At 51.4% G+C, this 27,563-nt stretch overlaps 1 protein-coding gene and 1 pseudogene across 1 annotated transcript in view; one reads left to right on the top strand and one right to left on the bottom strand.

Moving 5' to 3' along the window:
* The first annotated feature begins 4,832 nt into the window (after positions 1-4,832).
* The window catches only part of LOC123934564 (transcription factor SPT20 homolog), a 98,357-nt gene continuing 75,626 nt past the window's right edge, over positions 4,833-27,563 (top strand). The window contains exon 1 of the mRNA XM_045994728.1: positions 4,833-7,485. Within this exon, the coding sequence (XP_045850684.1) occupies positions 4,833-7,485 (2,653 nt within the window). The remainder of the gene's footprint in view (positions 7,486-27,563) is intronic.
* On the bottom strand, positions 27,247-27,343 carry LOC123935612 (annotated as a pseudogene).

The following is a 27,563-nucleotide window of genomic DNA, read 5'->3' on the forward strand; positions in this document are numbered from 1 at the left end:
AGTTCAAGATTGGTTCAATGTAATGTAGGTCATCAAGAACTGTTACTGAAGCCTCAGTGTGGTTGTGGTTTTTAAGAACTGTGTTTACCCATCAAGTCTGTAGGGTGACCCCCAAGTAATGGATTTGAGTCATAGCCTGCAAAGAGTCAGTTTTATCATCAAGACATTTTCCCTGGACCAGTTTTCCACTAAGTGGTGGATCAGTTCATTTTAGGTGGGTCACACATGCTCTGTGACAACTGTTCATACTCTCCCAGCTCAGAGTTTACAAACCTGAAATACTGAAGTTTAGTTTGTAAACTAAAGTTTACAAACCTGAAATACCAGTTTTGTTGTTTTGAACAGAAACATTTCCAAAATTACAAGTTGATAACAAAAGAGATTTTGAAATATACATGTATATACTTTATATATACATACATACAGATATGTGCATATATATACATGAGCTCTATGCCTATCCAGGGGCTTGAGCCAGCCAGGCAACCCATGTGACAGAGATTCTTTCTTTGACCAAACTTTAGTTAGGCTCCAGAATCTTCTCCTAGGCCCATGTGTGCACGTCCTCGTAGAAGCCAGTTTTGGCCAGAACCCTGCTGCCTCGGTTTAATCAGAACCCCCCCACCACCCTCCATGCCCCATCACATTTCTCATCCTCCACCATCCCCCCGCCATGCCTGATCACCCTGGCCTGTCTTCAGCAGAGAAACCTGTTGGCTCCGTTTAGCCAGGATCTCCCACATCCCTGATGATTCCTCTTAGTAATCTTCTACCCACGGACTCCCACGCAGCTCCTTGGCTTTGAACTCCCACATGCCCATGCTGCACTCAGAGTTGAGCACAATCTCTCCCCGGACCCTGGCCAGGAAATCCCACTGCAGTGGTCCCTCTCCCTATCCTGGTGCTTCTGGATAAGGTCTGCCTTTCCTTCTTTGGAATGGGCTGTGGGAGGGGCCCTCAGTCACATGATCTCCCAGAGCTACAGCATCCCCCCAGAGATTTGCCCTACTGTGTCTTGGGGCCTGAACACAGGAAAGACACATCAGACTCAGGGCCAGTGATGGGGGGTCGACCAGAGATGAGGCCAACAAGCAAGGTAGCGTCTCCTTCACTTGCCCCCTGTAGTCCCTGTTCTCTGGCTGGTCCCTCTAATTAGCCGCAACAGGGGAGAGGTGGCAAAATCTAGACCTGGACCTCAATGGGTATGGCACAAACCAGTTTGCTAATTGCAAATTAGCTCAATTATCTTGCAATTAACGGAACTCTCTTCTCCCACTAGCATAGCTGAGCCTGGCCGTGACTTTTCTCAGCGTGTGCAACTAGGTCAGGCTGCTGTAGGGGAGGGCAGCCATGGGAGTCCTTATAGTCAGCCAGTGAGCTCATTAACGTGCCTGAAGGGCTCCAAGGACGGTGTGCACTCTGTGCGGTTTTTTTAAAACCCCCTCATCTTGTGGTCTTGAAGAGCAGGCAACTAGGGGGGTGCCAGTGTAGAGGCCTGCTGCAGCAGGCCAAGCGCGGCCAGGCCCAGTGACGCACGCTGGAGGACACGCGAAGCCGGGAGAGAGCCTCGTCCGGGGGCGCCTGCGGCCAGAAGGCCTAGGGGTTGCCCCAGGCGGGGGCTAGGGAGCAGGCCACAAGCTAGCTGGAGGCCACGGTGGCCTAAAGAGCGGGCACTCTCTCACTGGTGAGCACACAACGCCCTCACACGCCACTGTCCGTTTCACCCGGACACGGGGTAGCATTTCCCGTGTCCACACCGCCAGATCTACCAGACAGCACACATTTCTCTGCTGCACGGGGAAGGAAGGGCCCAGTTCTCGCTCTGAGCTCGGATCCCACGTGCAGCAGGTGCCGCGGGCGCCCTGCCCGGATCGCCGCGGCGCCGGACTTCTCCCCGCAGCCGCAGCGCTAGTGCCAGCGCCGGTGACTCTCCGTCTGAGGGTAGCGAGTGGCCACGTCAGCACGGGTGGCTCTCCTGAGTGGCAAACTGGAGAGACAGGGGACAGTTTCAGGGCTGTCCTCCGCCAGTGAGATTGAGGAGTGGAGGGATACACGCCCCAGGTCCCTTGCCTCTCAGGGACCCGCGGTCCACAGCGGTCTTCTGCTCCCGGACGTGCCCGCTGTGGTCTTCGCCCCCAGGTCACCCCCTTTCCCCTGCGGGTGCTTCTGGGGATGAGCTCCCAGGTCAACCGCCTGCCCTCAGATCCTCTTCCCAGGGAGCACTTGTGGGGCGCCCCAGCCAAAGACACAGCCAGGGCAACACCGCGGATCAGGGCCATCCCGTGGCAGGGGGGCAGATGCACTTCTCTCTCTCTCTCTCTCTCTCTCTCTCTGGCCAGTGACAAGTGCCCGGGTTGGGGTGGTCGGCTAAAGGGCGGCCTTTGGATGACACTCCTGGTTTCCAGGGCGGGTCAACAGTGGGTCGGTTCTCCGCCAGGGGACGATCTTGCCCCTGGCCCTCCCCGCCCGCCAGGGAGAGCTGGCAGTACCTGGGGCCATGTTGGGTCCTGGCACCTGAGGGCAAGGGCACGGGCACGGGCATGCACCAGACCGCGCCGCGGATGCGGCTGAACGGCCCGCGGCGCGCAGGCAGCCCCCACCCCGCGCCGCGGTGGGGCGCTCCTGGCACCGCCCAGGGCACCAGAGCCGAAGACCTGGCTGCGGGTACCCTCCTCGTTTCGGAAAGGGGGGTACAGTATTTACTTGGCAAGACCCCGAGGAGTCTGCAGTTGGGGGAAGTAGAGCGCGGCGCCCACCATTCCTTCAATCGACAGCGCCAGCCTGGGGCCAAGGAGTGAGCCCTCGAGGCGGTGAGCGAATGGGGGTGGAGGAGACACGGTGTCGGTCCCCAGGGACTCCGGAGCCCGGGCGGTTCTGCCATTGGTGGACCGGGGACTAGACCCGTGGGAGAGGGAGGAGAGAGAGGAGCCGGGCAGGAGGCGGGCGCAGGGGGCCAGGGACTTGAGGCAGGGCGGGGCCGAGGAGAGGGGGGCGACGTCTCCGGGGCACCGACCCCGATGGGCCCGGGACCGCCCGAGAGCGGGTCTCTCCCTCAGCCTGCCGCCCCAGGACCCGTCGCTGGCCTCACCGGGTCCCGACCCTCCGCCGCCCTGCTGGGAAGCTGGGAGTCCGCTCCCCAGGCCAGGAGCGGCCAGCCAGCACAAGTCTCGGGCTTCTTTCTTCTTCGGGAGGCGTTACTGCCAGGAAGAATACGCTTTGGCCGTCCAGTCTGAGCCTCAGCCTCCATTCGGGCAAGTGAGGTGGGAAAAAGAGAGGCAGGGGAGGACGTGTAAGAGAGGGCAGAAACTAGACAGGGCTCAAGCCCCCTCGAGGCGCTGCCCAAGTACCCACTCGCCCAAAGACAGCTGATGGCCCACACAGAAAGCCTTCTTGCCCCTCCCTGAACCCGGGTCATCTGTCGCTCAGGACAGTGTTTGATCCTCGCTGGGCTGACGGTCCTATCTACTACACGTGCAGCTGGCACCATTGCCTGTGGTTGAAAGCCAGCCTGGGTTTAGAGTCGTGTGAAATTCGGGAGTTTCTCCGACTCGGCTTGGCTTCTTTTCATCTGTGGGACTATTCTGTGCATGTGCTATTATCACCGCGTCTCGCGTAAACCTCAAGGGTGTCTTGGAACAAGCTGTCCCAGAGGGCCGGCGCATCTCAAGGCAGCCAAGGCTGAGGACAACAAGGGCCCCTCAGTTCTCCAGGTCCCCATCAGCTCCCTCCACACCCAAGCTTAGCATCCCGGCTGTGGGCTCCAAGTCCGACTGATCGCTGGAATGTGCTGCCGTCACCTAGGACAACAGCTCTCAGCCCCACGACAGGCAGGCCACCCTTCCAAACCGATAGTCTCGAGCCGAGCTCTGCCCCCTGACGGGACAGACGCGGGGCCCACGGCATCCTTGGAAAGCGCCCTTACGGGACACACGGGGCAGCACCAGGGCAATACTTAAGGATCAGAACAGCATGTCTTGCGCACAGGGACAGCACCACCACCGGGCGGACCCCTGAAGACTGGAGAAGAATGGCGATGCCTGCACCAGATTCAGCGAGCGCCCCCCACCCCCGCCCGGCGGCGCAGGCGGGGGCTACTGCCCACGTGCGCTGTGGGGTGTGTGCAAGCGGTGACGGGCACCAGGCGCAGCCCTGCCGTTCACGACAGGAGACTCGGAAACAGTGAACAGTTCTGGGGGAAGCGCCGGCCCGGAAAGGAAAGGAAGGAACAGCTTCCAAGGCTTCGGCGACAGCCGCATTTCTGCGCAAACTGGCGTGGACTTGGGACCGGATCCTTGCTTGCGCGTCGGCGGCGGCGGCGGCGGCGGCGGCGTGCCCTGGGCCTTAAGCGCAAAGCAAAGGTGTGGCCCTGCCGCGGGAGTGCGGGCCCTGGGCCTCGTGGCCCCGGGGCGGAGGCAACAACTGGAAGACGCTTGAGGGCTGCCTTGAAGGCCTGCAGAGAGCGCACATGCGCGCCAGCGCACCAGCGGATGCTCCCGCAGGGGGCGGGGGCGGGGACGGGGGCGGGGGGAGAGCGGGGAGGGCGGGAGGGGGTGCGCCCAGCCGGCCACTTCCGGCCCAGCCTGCAGGGAGTGGGACCCGCGGTGGCGGCTCAGGCACGTGTAGGTGTTTTCCCCTGGTCGCAGGTATGTCGTGTGCTGCTTTCCTGGGGCGGGCTCCCGGCCGTCCACTGGGAACCGAGGCTCCTGGCTCACCGTGCCGCGGGCAGTTGTGGCGCGGGCCAGACTCTACCTCGACGTGAAAGCCGGGGTTTTCGGCCCGCCCCTCAAGGCACTTGCGTTTTCTCTTGTCTTTAGAGCCCCTTTTGCACCACGATGCAACAGGCCCTGGAAAGGGCTTTGGACCGTGCGGACTATGTCATCGCAGGTGCCCAGCAGAGGCCTCCTAAGAGGAAAGGCCCGTCGAGTGGGGAAGCGTCTCTCTACGAAAAACTTTACGACATCTATGTGGAAGAATGTGGGAGAGAGCCTGAGGCTCCGGAGGAGCTAAGAAGCAACGTGAACCTGCTAGAGAAGCTCGTGAGGAGAGAGTCGTTGCCGTGTTTAGTGGTCAACCTGCACCGGGGAGAGGGGGGATATTCGCTGATGCTCCAGGGGAAACACGGAGCGTATTCGGAGACCGTTCGGCTGCCGTACGAAGAGCGGGAATTGCTTGAATACCTGGATGCTGAAGAATTACCTCCCGCTCTGCTGGACGTGCTGGAAAAATCGGAGGTGAACCTCTTCCAGTGCGGGTGCGTCATAGCGCAGGTGCGGGACTACAGGCAGTGCAGCGGTGGGGAACCTCCGGGCTACCAGAGCAGGCACATTCTCCTGCGCCCGACCATGCAGACGTTAGCCTGCGACGTGCAGTCCATAACCAGCGATGGCCGGGAATGGACCCAGGAAGACAGACTGTCGCTTGAGAGCCAGCTGATCTTGGCTACCGCTGAGCCCCTGTGTCTGGATCCTTCTGTAGCAGTAGCCTGCACGGCGAACAGGCTGCTCTATAACAAGCAAAAGATGAATACTCGGCCGATGAAAAGGAGCTTCAGGAGGTACTCTGCCCCCTCTCTGCATCGGCAGCGGGAGCTGTCTGCTCCTCCCCCTCCTCCCGAGCTGACAGTGTGGGCCTCTTGCAGGAAACGCAGAGAGCGCCAAGACCGTCCGTGGTACGACCTCAAAATTTCTAAAGCGGGGAGCTGCGTAGATACGTGGAAGCGGAGACCCTGTGACTTGGCGGTGCCTTCGGAAGTGGATGTGCAGAAATATGCCAGAGGGAAGAGGTCCGCCCGACGGGACGTCTCACCTCCGGGAGTCTGGCCAGCCGGCGAGGTGAGGGGCGGTGGTGCGTGTGGCTGCGAAGCCGGCCATGAGCCTCAGAGCTCGGAGCTGACCTTCCTGCAGTCGCCGCCGCGGAATAATCCACCTTTCTCTGGAGCCAGAAGGCCCTGGAAGGAAGACGGACCGGAGGGACAGATGTGTCCTCCGCACCCCTGCACGGATGACCGTTCAGTCAGTGTCCCGCCCGAATCAAGGACTGCTGCCCGCGGGATGGACACGGGGGCAGATTTGGCGGTCCCGCAGCAGGCCAGCTGTACCGTCACCGGGTCGCACGGCTCAGGCGGCCTCAGTGGGCTTCCTCCCGGCAGGAACCCAGAACTGCCTGACATGGCCTTGGTTCGGTCTCCAGTCCAGGGGGAGGGCGTGGGACGGCCCCCTCTGCGCATCAGACTTCCCTGGCGCTCAGGAAAGAGCCGGTCGGGGAGCAGTTGTATTCCGTGGGAGGCCAGCAGCTTTCTGAAATCTCCATCTCCTGCTCCCGCTCCTAAGCCACTGAGTCCTTCCCAGCAATCCCCCGTGGACGTGAATGGAGGGAGCCCGGTTCCTGCAGCCACGGTGTCCGCCGCCAGCGCACCGCAGAGGACCCTGGCCAGTGGGGTCTCGGGCGGCTCCCGGCAGTCCTCTGTGAGCGTGACCGGAGTGGGCACGCTTCCTGCAGTCCCCCTGTCCACGGCCAGCTCGTCCGTGAGAGCGCCGGACACCCGGGTCCTGGCCAAGGCCCAGAAATCCTCTGTGAAAGTGATTCGAGTGAGCGTGTTTCCTGCAGGCACTTTGCCCACCGCCAGCTCCTCACTGAGAGCCCCAGCCACCCCGGTCATGGCCACGTCCCAGGAATCCTCTGGGAAGCAGGGCCCTGGAGTCAGCAGGCTGCCTGCGACCACCCCGTCCCCCGCCAGCTCATCGCAGAGCAGCCCGGCCACCCAGGTCACGGCCAGCTCCGCGGGCCACAGCCTCCTCCAAGTGGCGGGCCCTGGTTGCAGAGAGCGGGCTTTGGAGAGGGGCTCCGGCCCGGGGCAGGGCCCTCAGGCTGGTGCCAAGGCTCCTGCGGGGATCAAGCCCAGCAGCCTGCCCTCAGGCGCTCGGCCCCCCAGTGCGGTGCCCACTGCGGCGAGGAGTCCTCCGGTCCGTGTCCAGTTTTTTTTAAAACACGCTTCCGGCCTCAGGCCAGTAACTCTCCTGGAGGCTCCCCAAGATTCGCTCCTTTTGAACACCGCGCAGCAGCCAGAGCGGCGGCTCTATCAGTTGATTTCCCAAGAACAACTTCAGCAAGCCTCCACTGGGGGTCCTCCGCAGCCTGGGCCCCAGGGTCCAAGTGCAAGAGGTGCAGCCAGTCCAGAAAGGGCCTCCTCTGCTCAGCAGGCTGTGGCCCTAAACCCGGCCGGAGAGGGGGAGTTGCCGCAGCCCCGCACCCACAGGGCGGTGTTGGCCCCGCTGGGCTCTGGGGAGAGCCAGAGAAGCCCGGAGCAGAGCGAGCAGAGGGGTCCTCGTCCGGCGCACACACTGCGGCCGGCCCCTGCCTCGCAGCCGCCGCCCCAGCCGCAGGGACCACAGTTGAGAATCTTGCAGGGCCCTGTGGCCGTGACGACAGTGGCCGCCCAGGCAGCCGGGCCGCCTCTGGGCCCGCAGCCCGCAAGCCAGGCCAAAGGTAAAAGGGACAGAAGCCCGCCTTCCCCTCCCAAATCCTGAGTATTGCCGTATTTTCTCTTTGTAGGAAACACCAGACCATGGGCCCAAATCAGCTCCCGAATTTTGACTTCATTTTGGTTCTGGTTTGGGGTTTTTGTTTTTTTCTTTCTTTTCCTCGATGTGTCCGTATTTTACGTTTCGGTGTCCAAACTGTTTATGGAAGCACAAGCTGGTGAGCGGTTCGTAGAAACAAGGCAGCGACTCAAGACACTGGGATTGTTTTTGCTTAAAGTCATCGCTTTGTTGCTGTCCTTGTAGACAGAGGCCTCTTACTTGTTAATGTTCTAAAGTAGATCCAGCTCCAAACTGGGTTCAGTCGAAACCCCCGAAACTATAATTTCTCGAAAACCGTAAAACTGCACTAGCAGGACAGTTAACATGGGTACTCCTTGAATAGGATGGCTGTCCAAATTTTTAGGGGAGCTAAAAATCCCGACCTAAGATGTACCGCCTTAGCCATTTTGAAGGGGTGCGGTTCAGTCGATGCTCAGTAGATGGACATGGTTTCCCAAGGCCGTTCTGGAGCTGTTCTCTTGCAAAAGCGCAACTATCCCCACCAGCAGAGCTCCCCGTTCCCCATCCCTCCCCCAGCCCAGGCACCCAGCATTCTATTTTCTGTTTTCCCGAGTTGAGCTGCTTCAGATACTTTGTATGAATCCTGAAGCTGTTTGTCCTTCAGTGACTGGCTTCCTTCGCTTGGCATGAGGTCCCGAAGTTTCCTGTGTGTGGTAGCCTGAGAAGGGAAGGGCGTAGCTTTTTGCAGGTGGTTTCCCTGTGCATCATGTGTACCGAAGTGACTTATTAAATACCAGAAACCCCTTCTGGAAGAGTGGTCTTTGTATGTGCTTCAGTGTTTGTGCACCGTGTATTAAATGCTATTCTGGCACATTTGTTTTAAAAGCGACTGTGAAACCTCCCCAGAGAGGATGTGCTTGCCAGGCTTATATGGAGGATGTGGGAGACCTCCCAGGTGAGCAGAGTGGCTCAGGGGCGCCCCTGCTTGGTGGCGGTCCCCAGGCTGCACTCAGTGCCCACGCTGCCCCCCGAAGAGCCCAGCCCCTCTGGTCCAGGTGCAGTCCCTGGCCTGGAAAAGGCACCTGTGGCATGTCTTGCTTTCTCCCTCTATGGTCCTTTACTTGGTTTAGAACTCCCCGTTATTTGGAGACATTGAAGAGCTTCGCATTTGAAAATGTGTGTTATTTGTTTGCTTTTCAAGTGTTGGCGACCTCTAGTCCGATTCTGAAGCGGGACCCCTACCCCCCGTTTCTGCCTGCCCCTCCTGGTGCCCATGGGCTGTCCAGCATCCCAGCTCCCCCATGTCCGTTCCTGCTTTCTCGTGTCGGTGGGGCTCACGATAGCCCCGAAGTTCTGTTTCCCCTTCCTTTGTACGGAGGCGCACTTCACAGGAGCGACAGTCGCAGGTCTTCAGGGGTACAGCTGGGTGTCGGTCGCTGCATTTACGTGGCTGTGCCATCACCAGCTGTATTTCCCAGACAGCTCCCTCACCCCCAGGGCGGCCTCTGTGGCCAGGAGGCTCTGGCTGCCGTCCTCTCCCCCAGCCCCGGGAGCACCCGTTTGCCCTCTGTGTCTGTGGACTTCCCCATTCTCGACACTTGCTGACGATGGAATCAGAGAGCGTGTGACCTCTCATGTCTGGCCTCTCTCGCTCGGCACAGTGTGTTCCAGGTTCACGTGTGGTGTCGACCCCGCCGGCCTTTGCTCGTTCTAGTTGGGTTGAGTCTTACACGCCTGTGCGCATGTACCTCACTGTGTCTGCCCGGTCTCCATCCGTGGACGTTCCCCTTGCTGGCGAAACCTTTCGGCCGTCGTCAGTCTGCTGTTAGGAACGCTGGTGTGCAAGGATTTCTTTGAGAGCTTCTCACGTGTTGTCGCATTACAATTTTTAAAGGGCGACCTGTGTCCCTGATCTTTGTTTTGCCTTGTACACACGCAGGCTTGCCTGCCTCTGGCCCTAACAGAAAAGGGAAATGAGGTCTGGCCGCTCCCAAGGAGATGAGCGGTACTCTGGTTTCTCTTCAGATCGTGTAAATCTTTGGCCTTTTACGAAGAGATGAGCGAAGAGGCAGGTGACCGGTGGGTCCTCCTCGATCAGCCCCGCTGTGCTAACGTGCTGTCCCCGCCGTGCTAAGGGAACATTTCGGCCAACCTCAAGCCTAGGTCAGATGTGCCGTGTGAGGGACGCTGAGCCCGGTAGGGCCGTAGATAACCCTTCCTGGACAACTTCGTTAGTGGTGCCTGAACCTTTTAGAGGTGACCCAGCGGAACGACCACTGGCTTAGAGGAGTTTCAGCTTGGCCTTGGGAACCAGCCAGACACCTGCAGTCCGAATCTCACCTGATTTGATGTACTGCTTTCCTTTTGCCCTCTAGGTCCTGGTGACCCTTGAACAATGTGAGGTTAGGGGTGCCGACTCCCCACAAAGTCAAAAATCTGTGTCACTTGTCTCACTAAAAATTTAACTCCTACTCGCCTGTTGCTGACCGGAAGCCTTACCGATCACCTAAACACTTGGCTAACACGTATGTTGTCTTTATATGTATTAAATACTGTATTCCTATGATAAAGTAAGCTAGGGAAAAGAAAATATGGCAATTATTGGGAAAAGAATACTCAGGTATAGTACTGTGATATGTATATATCACGTGTAACCTACATTTAACTGGGCCCATGGAGCTCAAACTGGTGTTGTTTAAGGTTGAACTGTACTGCTGGGAGACAGCGATTTAACTTGCGGTGGGGTAATGGGATGCTTCCATCCTAGGCAAGCAGTTTTGTGTCAGATCACCATTTGGTGGTCTTTGTATATTTCCTTGTAATGATTCTTACCAAAGTGGGTACTTCAGGGAAGGTCCCTTTTGAGGATATCAACTGGGTATGTTTCGTGAATAAACTTTACATTTATTTAGTATCTTAGGAACCTTGAATCTCTTCCATATCGCAGGTCAAATTCATCATCTTAGTCTGAAATTAGATTCATGCAATGTGTGTGTTCATGACTTAACGGCTGACCAACTTGCAGTGGTTGTGTGAAAGTAAGTGGCCCAGAATGTTCCAACAGGGAGCAAAGGGGATGGTCCAGGAAATGGTCATCTAGGAAAATTAGGTGGGGCCAGTATAGCAGGACATGACTGGTAATTGCGGCCTCTGCCACAGGCAGGAGTTTGGCAACAGAACTGTATTTTTTTTTTAAAGATTCTTTTCATTTATTTGACAGAGAGAGAGAGAGAGAGAGTGAATACAAGCAGGGGGAGTGGCAGGGAGAGGGAGAAGCTGACTCCCGTTGAGCAGAGAGCCTGAGGACGTGGGGCTCCATCCCAGCACCCCAGGATCATGATGCTTAAGTGACTGAGCCACCAGGATTGTTATTTTTTAAGGGTACTTGCAAGTGCAGAGAGGAGTCTGGTTCTATGCCACCGCTGTCCAATCAAACTATAATGTGGGCCCCATATATAATTTAAATTATCTAGTTGTTGCATATTATTAAGTAAATAGAAGCAGGAGAAATTACCCTTAATATATATATATATTTTAAGATTTTTTTTTTTATTTATTTGACAGAGATCACAAGTAGGCAGAGAGGCAGGCAGAGAGAGTGAGAGGGAAGCAGGCTCCCTGCTGAGCAGAGAGCCCGATGCGGGACTCGATCCCAGGACCCTGAGATCATGACCCGAGCCGAAGGCAGCGGCTTAAACCACTGAGCCACCCAGGCGCCCCCCCTTAATATTTAATTTTACCCAATATATTAAAAAGATTACCATTTCTACACGTAATCAGTATTTTTAAAGAGATTTTATTTTATGTTTTAAAAGATTTTATTTATTTGAGAGAGAGAGAGCACATACATTAAGCATGAGCAGGGTAGAGCAAGTCAGAGAGGGAGAAGCAGACTCCCCACTGAGCAGGGAGCCGGATATGGGGCTTGATCCAGGGAGTCTGGGATCAGGACCTGAGCTGAAGGCAGATGCTTAAGGGACTGAGTCATCCAGGCACCGGAAAGATTTTATTTTTCAGTAATCTCTACACCCAATGTGGGCCTCGAACTCACAACCCTGAGATCAAGAGTCGTAAGGTCCTCTGACTGCGACAACTAGGCACCCCTTATATCCTTCATGAGATATTTTACATTCGTTTATTTTTACTAAATCTTCAAAATCCAGACAGTTACAGCCTGTCTTCAGATGCTACATTTTCCTCAGACATACTTGATCTGTACTTAGGTTCTTGTAAAATCTCCAGTTGAAAATGTAGATTCACCTTCCAACCATACTTAGATGTTTTCCAGTAATTGGATCAAGTACCAGTTTTTAAATTTGAATTAGTTAAAAAAAAAAATTAGTTCCTCAGCCTCACTGGCCATGTTTCAGGTCAGTGGCTACATGTGGCTATGGTGTTGAATAGGGCAGTTCTAGGGGTACAAGCAGCAAAGGAGATAGAGACAGAGCCTCAGGCATGAGGTGGGTCCCAGTGTTTGAGAAAAGGCAGGGGCCGGTCAGCAGAGGAGCGCACGGTTGGAGTAGGAGTGATCATGCCGATCCTGTGTGCTAAGCCAGAGCTCCCAGAAGCCCTCGCTTCCGGTCACCGGGGTTTGCAGCTGCAGAGCCCAGAGCCAGTGGCCCCAGCCACTGGATAGGGAGAGTAGTAGAGACTGGAGAACAAGGATCAGCCCTTTCTCAGGCTCTGCCCTGTCATCTTCAAAATGCTACTGAGGAGGGCGATCCCAATAGTTAAATTCCACTCATCTATCCCACTTCTGCCCCTCCCCACTCCGCCGAGCTTGGAGCCTGCGGGAATTTGAGAGAGGAGACATGCCACCTTCTCTTTCACTCCTCTGCCCTGTCCATTTTCTTGGTCTCTTGCTCCTCAACCTGCATGAAGCCGGAGCAGCCCTGAGCTGGTAATTGTGGGAGCTACGGTTGGGTACACGGAGGTTCGCCATATCATTCTCTGTAGTTTGGCATGTGTTTGTAGTTGGCTATATGTATCCATGTGAACAGTCAGGTTCCTGATGTGCCCTGTTACACACCTTGCCCCACCCCAGCCTTCATCTTGTGCCAAAGTCCTGCCAGTCTTGGCCTTCGGCTTGCCCTGCCTACTTTTCTGTGGCATTCCCGGAGCCGCAGGCAGCAAAGGGTGTGTGAGTTAATTGTTAAATTCAGTTCAACAAGTTCCTCATTAGGGACAAATTACCTGAGTTTGAAATCTGCTAATTTTCCAATCAGAGTGAGTGTTTGCACTTGTGATTTGGAAATAATTACCATATGGTAAAAGCAAAACCTATGTGGGGATTAAAGTAAAGGTGAGGGAGGACAGGAGCTTATTTTGGCATCTTCCCCGGTAACTCGTGTTAGCATATGCAGATTAGTTGAGGTGCCTGTGGGGTTTGGGTGAAGAGCTCACCTGTGGTACTGTTTTGCAAAGGCTGTTTACTTCATGTGCTAATAGCCCTGAAAGGTGACCTTGGCCTTAAAGGGAGAGCTATGTGGCTTATAGGCCAGAATTGGTTCTGGAAAGAGAAGAGGCCTTTCGATTTTAGCTGTTTGACCTAAGAATACATCTATGCTTTTGTTTTAATCAGCCTAAAGCTTCTGCCTGAGTTACAAATGAAAACATCTCCTTGGGGGTGGAAGTGGTGAGTCCAAATGTCCTTTGGGTCATCTTAGGATGGATGGCTTAAGGGAGAGCTCATCTGAGAAGAAATGTGGGGTAAGATCTGAAGTGTAGAAATCTGAGTCGTTAACTTGAAGTAAATTTAGTAAATTTGTCCCAGTCCCTACCATATTACTAGTTGGGGATGGGGACTCTTGGAAACCCACGGTAAGGAATAGTCAGGGTTTTGGGAAATTTCCAAGGAATAGTCAAGGTTTTGGGTAATTTGCTTTTGAAATTTGGAGCCCAGAAGAGCTCGTTTCCCTTGAGAAGGCAGTGTCCCTCTTCCTTTCTGGTAACTGGAGTTGTACTGGTTTCCCTTTACACCTCAGCTGACAGGAAGCTCAAAACCAAATTTGAAACTGAAATTGCCATGTTTACATTTCTGGTTAACACTTCAGCATTCCTTGCTCTTTTTACGTTTTTAATTTCTACTTTAGTAGTTCTTTTTACTTGTCTTTTGTCATAGACTTACTTCAAATCTTTTGTCAAAGAAACTGGCAATGAACGCTTCCGCACAATCATAAACAAATACATAAATAGAAGCTTCTATTCATTTATACACACTGCCTCTAATCTTAATAACCTTGCCCATTAGGTATTAGGGTCTTCTTAGGACTGAATAAAATGAGGTTCTGATAGGACTGGCCTGAGGCGATAAAGGTATTAAGAGGCACAGTTGGTATTTTGTCTCCTTCCAAATCCATGCCTGTGCCTGGGTACACGTAACTGATGTGTTGACAGGTCTCAGCTTGGTGGGGGACTGTGTACATGAAACTTATTTTTGCCAGTCACTGCTTTCAGCCATGTGGCACCAAGCCTCTTTTCCCCATTCTTTTATAACACCTTGGGCTTATCTCCTAACTGTCAGATTTACCTTGGCAAAGCTGACCAATCCCAAGTACAATTTCAATATTACGTTCTCTGGGAGATAGAGGACTTTTGCGGATATGGTCCTCCTCCAGCTCTAATGCCACGATCTAGTGAGGTGCCCTGCTGGGGGGCGAGGCCGGGAGTCTCTGCACAGGGGCTGTTCTGTTTTTCCTCTGGGATCCTCCTTCCCTGAGGCCTCCCTCAGCCACGGGCAGCTATGCCTGCTGACTCCCATGCACTTTTCCCATTTCTGTCTCCCATCTCCTGGACCGCCCCCTGTGCTCCTCCGTAGGAAGCCTGGGGAACTGCTAAGGTCCTTTTTCCCAACTCTGACTGCGGGGAGTGATGTTCCCACCTCTTGACCACAAGGGGGCACCAGACTCCATGTTCACGCACAACACACCGCCGAGTTACTGGTTAACGCCAAGGCAAGAATTTCCCCATCCGCAGCTCCAATAGCCACAGGGTGGGCCTGCGGATCTGTACAGCTCGGCGAGGGTCCAGGCAGGAAACTGGGTGCCAACTTTCCTGGCATGCAGACCTTCCCACTGTCCTCGAGCAGCTCTCTTGGGGTTCTCCCTTCCATGTGTCTCGGTTTGGGGGAGCAGGAGGGCACCGGTGTATCTCTCTCCCGGTTCCCATTCTGCCCCAGGAGAAAGCAGCCTCCCACCAGGAACACTCAGCTCCCCTCCCTCCCCTGTCCAGCGCTCTCACGTGGACATAGCGTGTGTGTGTGAGGGGGCTGGCCCAAAGGGTACAGTTTGAGCTGTAATAGGGCCAGCTGTGCCATTTCGCAGTACTTTTCTCTGGGAGTGTGCGTCTGTTGGGTCGGAAGTTTGGAGCCCTTCTTCAGGCTGTGGGAGCCGCTGATGCTTTCTGTTTCCAGGATGGGCTTCAGCAGCTCTGGGACAACAGAAGAGTCCTGTTGCACGCATGCGCACACGCACGCAACCACAGCTTCCCACCCTTCTTTCATTGTCTCTATCTAAAAATCCCTGGCCTCGCCCTCCCAATTTCCAGTGGGAAAGGACAGAAAGCTTCTCGGGAAGCTTCACCCTCCACCAGTATTAGCGCTCTGGAGGGGCATTCTCTGGTAGGGAATTCCCTACCTATTCTCTGGTAGTCGTCCCTCAGACTTGTGTAAAGTGGTTTGCAAAAATAGCTTCAGAACAAAGCCCCTCATGCCCCGCCCCCACCCGGAGGCTCCCTCTGGGCTGTAAGCCGCTCCTCCCGAAGTGTTGCAGATTCTGTGCCAGAGGTGGAGGGGGGGAAGGGGGGGGACTTTAAGAAGTGTTATGGGGCTATGCATTTTCCTCCCACTCGGAGAAACCAGTTATTCTGAAACTTTTTTTTTTTTTTTTTTTTTTTTGCGGTGTTTGGAGAGTGTGGTATTGGAAGTTGAGATTATGGAGGCCTGTGGTTATCAATAACGAAGTGTAGGGTAAAACTATGGGAGTGGTGACCACAATCGTTGGAAGAGGAGGTCAGGGAGCCCAGGGGCCCAAAACTATTGGAAGGCTCATCTATCCGTAAGGATAGTGAAATCACTGAGAATTCTTATGTTAGAGTGATTAATCAGGCCTTAGAATCTTCTATGTATGCAGGAGAGTTGACCTCCCACCGTGGCAAAGAAGAATGGTTGGTTTTAGGGGTCAATTAGATCAAGATATCGCTTGGTACTGGTTGTGGGAGACTTCTTCAATGGCATCTTTGAAATACCGAGAGCATGCTTTCATTGCAAGGCCTTTTGCTTGATACTCTGGAAGAGGAGTAATGCACATTCTCCATCTTCAGTGTGATTAAAGTTTATTCAGGGAAAAGAGTTTGTGACTACGTGAGGTGATAGACATTAACTAAACTTATTGTGGTCATCATTCTGCAGTATATACATATGTCAAATTATTGTGTTGTACACCTAGAATGAATACAATGTTATATGTCAATTATATCTCAATAAAACCAGAAAAGATGAAGTCTACCAAGAGAGAAGGGAAATACTATGGCAAGTATCGTTAAGATAAGTCTTTCTGGAAGGAATTGGGGAAGACCTCGCAAAGGAGATGACCTTTGGGTGGATCTTGGCTTGGGTTTTGATAGGTAGAGATGGGTGTGGGGAGAGGTGTTCTTAGCAGGGGAAGGCTGGAAGATGATGTGTGCAGAGGGGGGAGCTCCATGTAGCATCGTGTGTGGGCAGAGGGGTAGTGAAGAATAAGGTTGGAATGATGGATTGGCTCCATATCCTCGATCTTTTTGGTAATTTAAAGGAAACAAAGACTCCACTGTTTGAATAAGGAATCCAACAGAGGACAGATTTATAACACTTCCGTGCATAATGGGAGAGAGAGAAATTCCAAAGCTCTTCTTTCACTTAACAAAGAAAGCTGACAGATAAATTTGTCACTTTCTGGGAAACAGAATTGACAATTTAAGTGTTCCTATTAGCAGAGCGACACATTATTAAGTAAGATGACCATAGTTTCAGAACTTTAGGTGTTCAGGTTCTGTTTTACAAGACGTGGCAACAAATGCTGATATTCAGGTATCTTAAGAGATACTTTTCCTTACAAATAACACTTTAAAGGACAGTTTCATAGTAACGGAAAACAAAACAGGAGCATGGCCTTTCACTCAAACCTCCATACTGGCCAGGAGAGTGGGACAGATACTTCAGTAAATGTTCCCAGGTATGATTTCATGACATGACATTGGCTTTGTGCCACACAGATAGTGCCTGCTTCTCTGCACTTGTAGGAAGGGAACATTTTCTCTTTATCTTTTGGAGATTTTTTTCACCAGCAATTGGCTGGCAGTTTTAAGTTGAAGCATTAAAATTCCAAGGAGCTTAAATCTTAAAATAGGAAGAAGAAAAAGGTTATCGAGTAGGTTAACAAATTAAGTATGAAATCGATAACACTAGGGTAAACCACGTGAACGAAATTGCTGATATTTGACCATTTTTGCCCAATTAAATTGGCAGTTTCGAACGGTTCCATCTAGCATCTCCAGTTTCACTCCTGAATGCCAGGTGAGAACCAAGTTAGTTCATTAACACTGGGGAGCCCCCCTCACCGGCCGGAGGAAAGTGCTGTGATGGGAGCTGTCCTTAACACATTGGTCTGGCAGGAATGTGAAGGAGGGATTGGAGGGGGAGAAACTAGATTCAACACTATTTTAATACCCACCACACTTGAAATATACCCCTAGATCTGCATCCATAGGATAAATCAATTGAGATGCTAAATTAGCAGTAACCTTCTAAGTTAAAGATTGAGAGTTTAAATGTCTCCCCAGTGACGGGCTGCAATGCGTGGCCTGTAAAAATCGTTTTTATGCAGCAGTAGATCCAAATTTTGGCAAACTGTTCTATCGGCTTGATTTCAAACAAACAAACAAACAAACAAACAGCACTGGTCTACCTACATCAGGGGGAAAGGAGCCAACTTCAAATCCATGGTTCCCTGTGGGTGCCTTCCCATCACACAGATCCCACACCGCCCGCTGAGACAGCCTTCCTCGAATCCTCCCGAGAAACATAGCTTTATATCTACAGATAATACTGTGAATGGCAGTTGTCATTTTTACTGCTTTTTCAAGGATAAGGCCGACTGACAAAGGAACAAAATCCCATGAGAATAAAATCATAGAACTTCGGGGGCAAGCTTTCAAGTCACAGAACAGGCTCGATAGCCAGGAAGACTCTTAACTTCGTTGTTTCTCCAACTTTGGTGTGCATCCAGAATCACTGGGGGCCTTGTTCAGACTCAGATGGCTGAGCCCCACCCTCGGAATTTCTGATTCGGTAGAGCCGGGTGGCGGGGACCCGAGAATGGGTATCTGTAACACGTTCCCAGCTGAGGCTGAAGCTTCTTCTGGTCCCGGGACCACACTTGGAGAACACTGCTGTCCTCTGGGCGGGGGGGGGGGGGGGGGGGGGGGGGGGGAGGCTGAATATGCCCCGTGAGAAGGGGGCGCTGCTTCTGAAGAAAGAGAAGCATGAAAGGTTAAAACAGAAATAAAGGATAGAATAAAGATGGAATTCTCAGGTAACTGAGGTCATCCAGGTCGGTCTGCATGAGTGAGCCTTGAGAATTAGCATTTCTAAAAAGTTCTCTGATGCTGCTGCTGCTTCTGGGCCAGGGACCACCCACGCTTTGAAAACCGCAGCCTGTGTACTGATTACATGGCAGTCCTCCAGGGTGAGTGCCCGGTTTCCAAATTTAAATCTGAACTATTTTCGGAGGAGACCCTTCAAAAATGTGGGTTCTCTGGGCAGAATGCCGGTTGTCTGGCGGTCTTATTACCTTTATCTTAGTGAACTGGGTAGTAAAGACAGAGAAGGACCCTGTGGGAGGGGGGAGGAGGCAGAGGAGAGAGCAGTTTCATCAACTAATAGCCTCTTGCTAGAGACCCACGGGTTCCCAAGGCGTCCGATCTCCAAAGCTAAATATATATCCACGTGAGTATTTTAAGCAATAGAGAAAACAGGAAAATATCAAAGGTGATGGTGGAGATACAATGCTATTAAGATTCATTTTTAAACCTCCTGCCTGTGTATGTGAAGGAGAAAAGGCTATGATCATTATTCTTTGACTTGGACATTCTTGGAAACAGGAGGGTCTGGCTTTTACAAGAATCAACCTGCCTTCTGGAATACCATTTACTTCATAAAAATACCATGTGTGCTTTGCTATTCCTGGGCAGGGAGTGACAGTTTCAAAATCCCTTCCGGTAGTTAAAAATGATGTTATCAAATATCTCCTTAATCAGTAACTGTAAAAGACTATGTTATTATATCAAGAATGAGCTTGGAGACCTCAAGATGCCAAAGATAGTTATGGTAGAGACTGAGGGCCAGCGTGAATGGAGATATAAAGGCACCTCTCTTTGTTCCCATCTTGAAATTATAGGGTTGTGGGGAAAATATTATCCAGTCCTCCTGAGAACTGGCAGTATTCTAGTTGCTTTACTTTTGTTTGATGTGTTTTTGAAGCAAAGCTTAAGTAGTCATAAGGACGGACTCTGGATCTTATTTTTTTCAATTCCCATGCTTACTTTAATATGGTAGTCATTCATGGAGGCGATTAAGGGATTGAGTAATTAAAGGGACAGGGCTTGCCTTAAAACTAGTAGCATGACCCACAGATACCATTGCTTCCTGCTATAGTCCTAGTACCTGTGACCACGCCCCAAGTCCAGAATTATCCTTGACTGAGCGAGACTCTCTGGACTCCTGCTTCCCAATTCCCATCAGAACCGGTCTATGGAAGATGGGTTCAGTTGCAGAGAAACAAGTGTATGAGTGTATGTATGATACAAGTTTGTCTTTTTAGTCATTCGTTATATTGATTTTCTCAGCCATTATTTCTCTGAAAATTGTCTTCAGAAAAAGAACATCAGCCAGGTGCCCTTTCTGACCAGTATCAGGTCAAGTCTGTTTTCTCTGGTCATGCGTAGAAAACCTGTAAATCAGACTTCCCATGGGAGGAGTCAAGGTCAGTGCACTGAGAATCTGTACAGTAGGGTTGCCAGATTTAGCAAATAAACATACGGACACCCTGTTCAATCTGATCTTCAGGTAAACAATATGCAATTTTTTTTTTCCATTTTATTTATTTTTTCAGCGTAACAGTATTCATTCTTTTTGCACAACACCCAGTGCTCCATGCAAAACGTGCCCTCCCCATTAAACAATATGCAATTTTTAAACTTTGTTCCAAATGCATCTATTCAAATTTAAATTAATTAAAATGTAAAATGCAATTCCCCCAATTACACTGGCCATGTTCTCAAATGCTACCTGTGGCTAGTGGCCGCTGTACTGGACAGTGGAGGTTAGCGCACAGTACAGAACATCTCCAGCACCAGAGAAAATTCTCTTGGACAGTGCTGCTCACGTGAGCCAGGAAGATATTCCTGGAGCTAGGTCCCCACGCAGATGGGCTGGATTAGCAGGCTCTTGATAAAAATGCAGGTGAGTGCCAGAGATCGCAGGGAAAGGGTTAATCCAACCCTGTGGCCAGTCCCGGGGCCAATCACTCAGTGTCCGTGCAGAACTAGTTAAATTCTCTGCCTAACATTGCTCCCAAGAAAAACGGATCCTTCATATTTGTGTGGGGCTTTGCGGATAACCGAGAGCTTCCAAGTCCACATGGGATTTTATCCTCCCAGTAACTCTGGGTGGTAAACAGGCCTATGAGAGAAGCAAGAACAGGAAAGTGCATCCAGTGCAGGAAGGAATTGCCTCACCCTGGAGTGCAGGATTTCACACTTGAGCAGGTGTCAGAATCCCCTGGAGGGCTTCTTAAGACGCAAATTGCTGGGCCCCACCCCCAAAGTTCCTGGTTCAGCAGGTCTGGGCTAGGGCCCAAGAATTGTATTTCTCACAAGTCCCCAGGTCCAAAATGCCGGGTCGAGGGACACTTAGAAAGCCACTGCTATGGTCCTACCCCGGCCTAGTGATACAATGACTTAGGGCTTTTTGCTTTCTCTGTCCTGTCGGACTCCTCGCCCTGTTAGGTCCCCTTTGACCAGCTGTATCTGTTCAGCGATTTGTATCATTATCACGTGCATCCTTTGGGCTGCTTTTATCGGTCTGCTGGTTTGATAGAGTGGAAGCAACCTCAGCCAAGTCTAAGTTGACTTTCTCCCATCTCTGGCATCACACTGTCGTCTGGCCAAGCTCACCGGGCAGGTATTTGAAGTTTTCATTTACCTATACACAAACTAAGCATCAGAAAGGGGAAAAGAAAATAACTAGCTCAGGGTCACAGAGCTAGTGAGAGGTGGAACCAGGATACGAATCCAAGATTTCCAACCTCAGTTTTGGTACTAAGAATGCGCGGTTTGTGAGTGTCCTGAAGTTTGTGATTTTTTGTGTGTGTGATTTTTTTTCACATGATAATGGAGTCTGTTATAATTTCAACTGTAAAGGCCTTAGATGTGGATCAGGTGTTGTTGGCAGTTTGTGGAGATCAGCTGGACCTGTCTGGAGCAGGAGCCCCTTGGTTGCTCTATCACCCAGCTGACCACTTCACACCTCGTGGTGGTTTTCACCGTTTTACAGCTTTCAAAAGATTTTATTTTTTTAATTTTTTTTAAAGATTTTATTTATTTATTTGACACACAGAAAGAGATCACAAGTAGGCAGAGAGGCAGGCAGAGAGAGAGAGGAGGAAGCAGGTCTCCTGCCGAGCAGAGAGCCCGATGCGGGGCTCGATCCCAGGACTCTGAGATCATGACCTGAGCCGAAGGCAGGGGCTTAACCCACTGAGCCACCCAGGCGCCCCTATTTTTTTAATTTTTAAAAAGATTTTATTTATTTAAGAGAGACAGTAAGAGAGAGCATGAGAGGCGAGAAGGTCAGAGGGAGAAGCAGACTCCCCGTGGAGATGGGAGCCACATGCGGGACTCAATCCCGGGACTCAGGGATCATGACCTGAGCTAAAGGCTGTTGCTTAACCAACTGAGCCACCCAGGCGCCCTCAACGATTTTTTTAAAAAAGATTTTATTTATTTGACAGAGATTGAGAGAGCACAAGCAGGGGGAACAGCAGGTAGAGGGAGAAGCAGGTTCCCCACTGAGCAGGGAGCTTGACCTGGGACTTGATCCCAGGATCCGGGATCATGACCCAAACGGAAGGGAGATGCTTAACCAACTGAGCCATCCAGGTGCCCCTCAATGATTTTTATTCACTTGTTCAATTTGTCTTCACAATGGATTATTGGCTAAAGAGAGGAGGCATCAAGAATATGAGTTATAATAGGATGAACTTCCGAACAATACACTTAAAAATGGTTCAGATGGTTAAAAAAGAGACTTATCTATTTATGAGGGACATAAAAATGGTAATTCTCAATTTTGAGCTCGGACCTATAAGGTATATTCAAACGACCATTTCTTAATACATCAGGGTATTTCTAGTTCTTCTAAACAAAAGTGAAAAGGAGAAATTTTTATCCAATTTGGCTTTTCCTTTATTGGGAATAAAATTATCCAAACCCACAGTGTGTTATTTCTGGAGAAGTACTTGCAAATAGCAGCCAGAAAGTGCTCGTGTCTCCTCTTTTAGAAACAAACCATGAAAATTATAATAATAAAGTAATTGATTTTTTTAAAGTGAAAATTCAAGAATTCCAAATACCAGGTCATAGAAGCTGTTCAGAGGGCGGTAACACATAGTTAAATTTCAGTCTAGATATTAATACACGTTTGGGCCCAAACACAATATTGATGTGTCATTTTGAATTTGTGGCTAAGCCATGCTCTTTCTTGCATATTGAATTTAAAATAACTTAAGCAGCATGCACCCCTTAAATGGGGGAAGAGTCAAACTTTGTCCTTATATATTATGAATATTATTAAAGAATATATTAAAATAGAAATTATAATACAATCTTTAATAGTGTACTGATCTAGATTCATTTTTTTAAAGTTGCCTCTTCTTATATATCATGCTAAAATAACACCGTGATTTAGCATTTTTGTGGAGGCTGGTGAGATGACAGATTTCTGTGAATGCATTTTATAAGGATCGAGACCAGAAGTGAGGGGTGACTTCTGTGGAGAGAGTAGGGTAGGTTGGTGTGTGTCTGACTGTGTGTTTTCTGTTAGGGCTTTTATGCAAACATCATTTCTAGTGCAAGTAATAGAAATCTAAATCAAGCTGGCTTGATTTAAGCAAAAGAGGGGTTTATTGGCTCAGCAAACTGATAGGTTCTCGAGGACTCTAAGACGTCAACTCTATCAGAAGGCTCTCTGCCATACCCTCTCGCCTCTCAGCTTTGTGTCTCTCTTTGTGTTGGTCTCTTTATCTCCTAGATATTCTATTCTTTTTTTTTTTAAAGATTTTATTTATTTATTTGACAGAGATCACAAGTAGGCAGAGAGGCAGGCAGAGAGAGAGGAAGGGAAGCAGGCTCCCCCCTGAGCAGAGAGCCCAATGCGGGGCTCGATCCCAGGACCCTGGGATCATGACCCGGGCCGAAGGCAGAGGCTTTAACCCACTGAGCCACCCAGGTGCCCCTAGATATTCTATTCTTTTAAAAAAGATTTTATTTATTTATTTGACAGAGAGAGAGAGAGGTCACAAGTAGGCAGAGAGACAGGCAGAGAGAGGGGGGGAAGCAGGCTCCCCCTGAGCAGAGAGCCTGATGTGGGGCTCGACCCCAGGACCCTGAGATCATGACCTGAGCTGAAGACAGAGGCTCAACCCACCGAGCCACCCAGATGCCCCCCTCCAAGATATTCTTCCGTGTGGTTGGGGAAGAGGGTAAAGCTCACATCTTCCCAGCGTAGTTGACTTCAGAGAAAAGAGAGCTTCTCTCTTCTGCTCTCCATAGGTGGTGGACAAACAGATGATAGGTGGGAAGCCAAATAACAGAAGGATGCTATCGTGGGAAGAATCCCATTTAACTCTACTTGACTCATGTTCCCACCTCCAGTGGCTGGGGAGATGGGCTGTTATGACAGGCCTTGATGACATGCCTCCATGTCATGGGGGTAGGGGTGGGGATAGAGAGCTGCACAAAGTGGGAGAAAGGCAGTTCCACGGGGCAGAGGGGCCCGCAGAAGGAAGGCTGGGATGCCCAGACAAAGACCGGCTGCAGATAGTGGCTCTGGTTTGTCTGTTACCCAGATGTCTTCAAGGTCTCCAGACACCTTGAATGTCCCGGGAAAACAGCTTGAGCTCCTGAGCTGGACATTCTCCATTTGTCCCTCTGGATCTCATCTGGAGAATGGCAGCTTCTGGTTGGGTCCAGTCAGTTCAGATACCAGCAAGAGACTGGAGGCATGAAGCAAGCGGCATTGGAGGGGGGGGGGGGGGTTGGGGGGGTGGGGGGTGTATATGCCTGCCCCCCGTCGGCCTCCCCCCGCCCCCTGCTTGCTCCCTGCCGGTTGGCTTGGACAGCAGCTGTTCCTCTCGGGAAGGCCACCCCAGCAGCAGGCAGCCGTGACCCAGAACTACAGCTTCTGTTGGGGACTGGTTCCGTCCCTTGCCTCTTCGGGCCTAGGCGGCTTCCCCGGCGGCTGCCCCACAGTGTCGCACCACAGTGTTGATTGCCTTTAGCCCCGCCCTCCCGTTGGACCCAGTCTCCTCATCAGATCCCCCCCCGCCGCGGCCCCCAGTTCACCCAGTTCCACTTTTAAGTCCACCATCTCTTTCCTGCAGGGCCCTGCCCAGCCTTTGCACCATCGCAGTTCTAGTCCTCCTGGATCCCCTTTTCCAAATATTTCGGAGAGAGCCCCCCGCGGAGCGCGGACATTCTCACCCAGACCCACCTGCTCGGGACTGTCTCCTCAGCCGCCCTTCTGCTGCCAAGGCTCCTGGTCTTTGGATTTTTGCTCCCTGTGGCCTTGCTGTCAGCAGTGGACGCCAGCTCCTGCTTTCATTCTCCAAAGACAAACTCGTAGTCTTTTTTTTTTTTTTAATTTTTTTTTTAATTTATTTATTTGACAGAGAGAAATCACAAGTAGGCAGAGAGGCAGGCAGAGAGAGAGGAGGAAGCAGGCTCCCTGCAGAGCAGAGAGCCCGATATGGGACTCGATCCCAGGACCCTGAGATCATGACCTGAGCCGAAGGCAGAGGCTTTAACCCACTGGCACCCCAAACTCGTAGTCTTTAACAAACATTTCCTGAGGCTGTAGGGATAACCCAAAGAAATAAGGTAGAAAAGGAAAAGAGAAGAGTGTGAAACTCTCTTAGAGTGTTGTGTAGGGCCCTGAGGAAGCTCTCTCCCGGGCCTGGGGCCCTGCAGGGATCTCTTTCCCTGGGCCACCATGCCCCCCAGCTCTCAACTTTGTTACCTGCCCCCCACCCCCGGGAGTTAAGAGGTGACTGCAGGGGGCAACTGGGTGGCTCAGTGGGTTAAGCCTCTGCCTTAGGCTCAGGTCATGATCCCAGGGTCCTGGGATCGAGCCCCGCATCGGGCTCTCTGCTCAGCAGGGAGCCTGCTTCTTCCTCTCACTGCCTGCCTCTCTGCCTACTTGTGATCTCTGTCTGTCAAATAAATTTTAAAAAAATCTTTAAAAAAAGAAAAAAAAAGAGGTGAGGCAGTGGCCTGAGCAGCATAAGTAAGTTCTTTCGAGGTGCGGTTGGAGATGGTGTATTGGCAGGAACAGGAACAGACGGCTCAAGTGGTAAGGACTTGAACTGATTTTGAGAGAGGAGTGGACCACGCTGCTGCTGTTGAGTTTGCTGCCTAGAGGCAGGGAGAATCTAGTGGGTTAAAGAATGTCGCCTGTTTAAGTCAGAGGAAAATGCATTTAAAATACAAAAAAAGGGAGGGGGAGGGGCACCTGGGTGGTGCAGTCGGTGAAGGTTAAGCATCTGACCTTGGTTTTAGCTCGGGTCATGATCTCAGGGTCGTGGGCTCGAGCCCCATGTCGGGCTCTGTGCTCAGCGCAGAGTCTGCTTAAGACTCTCTTGTCTCCCTCTCTGCTTCTCTCCCCACGGTGGGCTCTCTCTCTCTCTCGAATAAATACATCTTTTAAAAAAATAAACCAGGAAAAAAAAATCTGGATCTCTCTGTAGCCCTGGAGCTGCAGGCAGATGAGGCCTGCATTCTGTTTTTAACCGGATACATCAACAGTGAGCAGGGAAAGAATGTGTTGTGTAGTATCGTGTTAAAACTCTTCACGTTTCTATGTCCTTTGAGGGCCAGGAACTCAGGGGCAGGTGGGTGCTAGCAGACAAGATGGCATGTGCTTGACAAGGTTTCCTCACAGGAAGGAGCCAGGCCGAAGCCCAAAGAGCTCAGCAGCTGCCATGTTCCCTGGGATCCCGAGGGTCAGGAAGGAGCTTGGTCTAACCTGCCTCCCCCTGCCCGCATCCCAGGCCAGGTATTAGCGTTCCTGCAAGTCACAGCCACCGCAAATGGGATTTGAGTAGCAACGTGTAGGAGTCTAGGAGTCTATAGGAGCTGGCAAAAGAGAAATACTTGATTTAGCCTTTAAGGGAAAAATCAGCTCTGCTAGCCTCTGAAGGAGCACTTTCTGCAGGGATGGCAGTGTTCTCTGTGCTGCTCCGTTCTGGTAGCCGCTACACACAAGTGGCTGTTGAGCACTTGAACTGTGGTTAGTGGGACGGAGGAAATAAATTTTTACTTTAATCTAATTTTAATTAATTTAAATGTAAATAGCCACACATGGCTGTAAGCTACCAACGTAGACAACACCGTGAAGTATGCAAAATGTAGCTTGATCTGGGGCAGAGGACTAGGCTTAGGTTTTGCTCACAGCCATGAGCTTAGGCCAGTCTACACACAGCTTGGTTGTTCAGGACTTGAGTGTGGGCCAGACTGCGGGTCGTGGCATGTGATGGTGACGGGCCAGGGGGAAGAAGAGAAAGCCTGGGCCTGGAGACTGAGCGGGTGAAGAAAGAGGACCCAAGACTGGGCAGGAGGAAATTAGTGGATAACATGATGCATGAATACGAAAGTGCGCACAAGGGCCTGCCCCAGCCTGGGGGAGGCTGCAAGTATCTGACAGATTGACCCCACTTAGCACCTTCTGGGCTGAGACGAGATCTATCCATACAAAGTGCGTGGTCCAAGTGCTGCCAGACAAATACATGCATAGATCAATACAACGGGATCAGCGAAGGCAGAGATCCAGGTCAGCCACAGATATTAGAACCAGACTGTCTGGAATGATGGCTACTTCTGCCACTCACGGGCTGTCACGTACTATCTCTGTGCTCACTGTCCTGATCATGACATGGGAATGATAACAGTGCCAGTATCACAGGGTTGCTGTGAGGATGAAAGGACGTAACAGTCATCCAGTGCTTAGAACATGGGACGCAGTAACTGCTGATTAAGTCTTAGCTCTTACCGGAGGGGAGAAGAAATGGCAGAGGAGGGAGAACGGCCTCAGCTCCCTTGACCTGCGTGCGTGCAGGCGCCTTCTTCAAATGTAACCCGAACCGCTGGTGAACAAGTTGATACCGAACAGAAGTGTTCTTTATGCTGTCACTGGCTATTTTCAAGTTCACTTGCATAGCAAAAGTCAGGGGGAAAGAAGTAAAATAGATTTGTAGGTAAATGTCGCCAGGAGTCAACACTTAGACCATGATTCAGGTGTAAGTGGTTTCTCAAGGAGGAGCTCCTGGGGGGCACCAGGAAGGGAGTGACAAGAGCAGGCCAGGGAAGGACAAACAGGAAGCCAAGCAGTGGGCGATCCTTTTTTAAAAAAAATTAATTCCCGAGTAGATTTCAATTAGCAATGATCGCGCCTCGGATAAACCTCATTGGCTACGATACTGCCACTGCGCAAAGCTGTAATTCCGTGTAGTTAACACACGGTGTTCTGTTCGTTTCAGGTGTGCAATATAGTGACTCAGCACTTCCGTACATCACCTGGGGCTCATCACAATAAACACACTCTTATTCCCCATCACCTGTGTCATTACCCCCCCCCACTTCCCCTCTGGTAACCATCAGTTTGTTTTGTATAGTTAAGAGTCTATTTTTGTGGTCTTTTTTCCCTTTGTTTTGTTT

This window comes from Meles meles, chromosome X (assembly GCF_922984935.1).
Source record: "Meles meles chromosome X, mMelMel3.1 paternal haplotype, whole genome shotgun sequence".
Classification (NCBI taxonomy): domain Eukaryota; kingdom Metazoa; phylum Chordata; class Mammalia; order Carnivora; family Mustelidae; genus Meles; species Meles meles.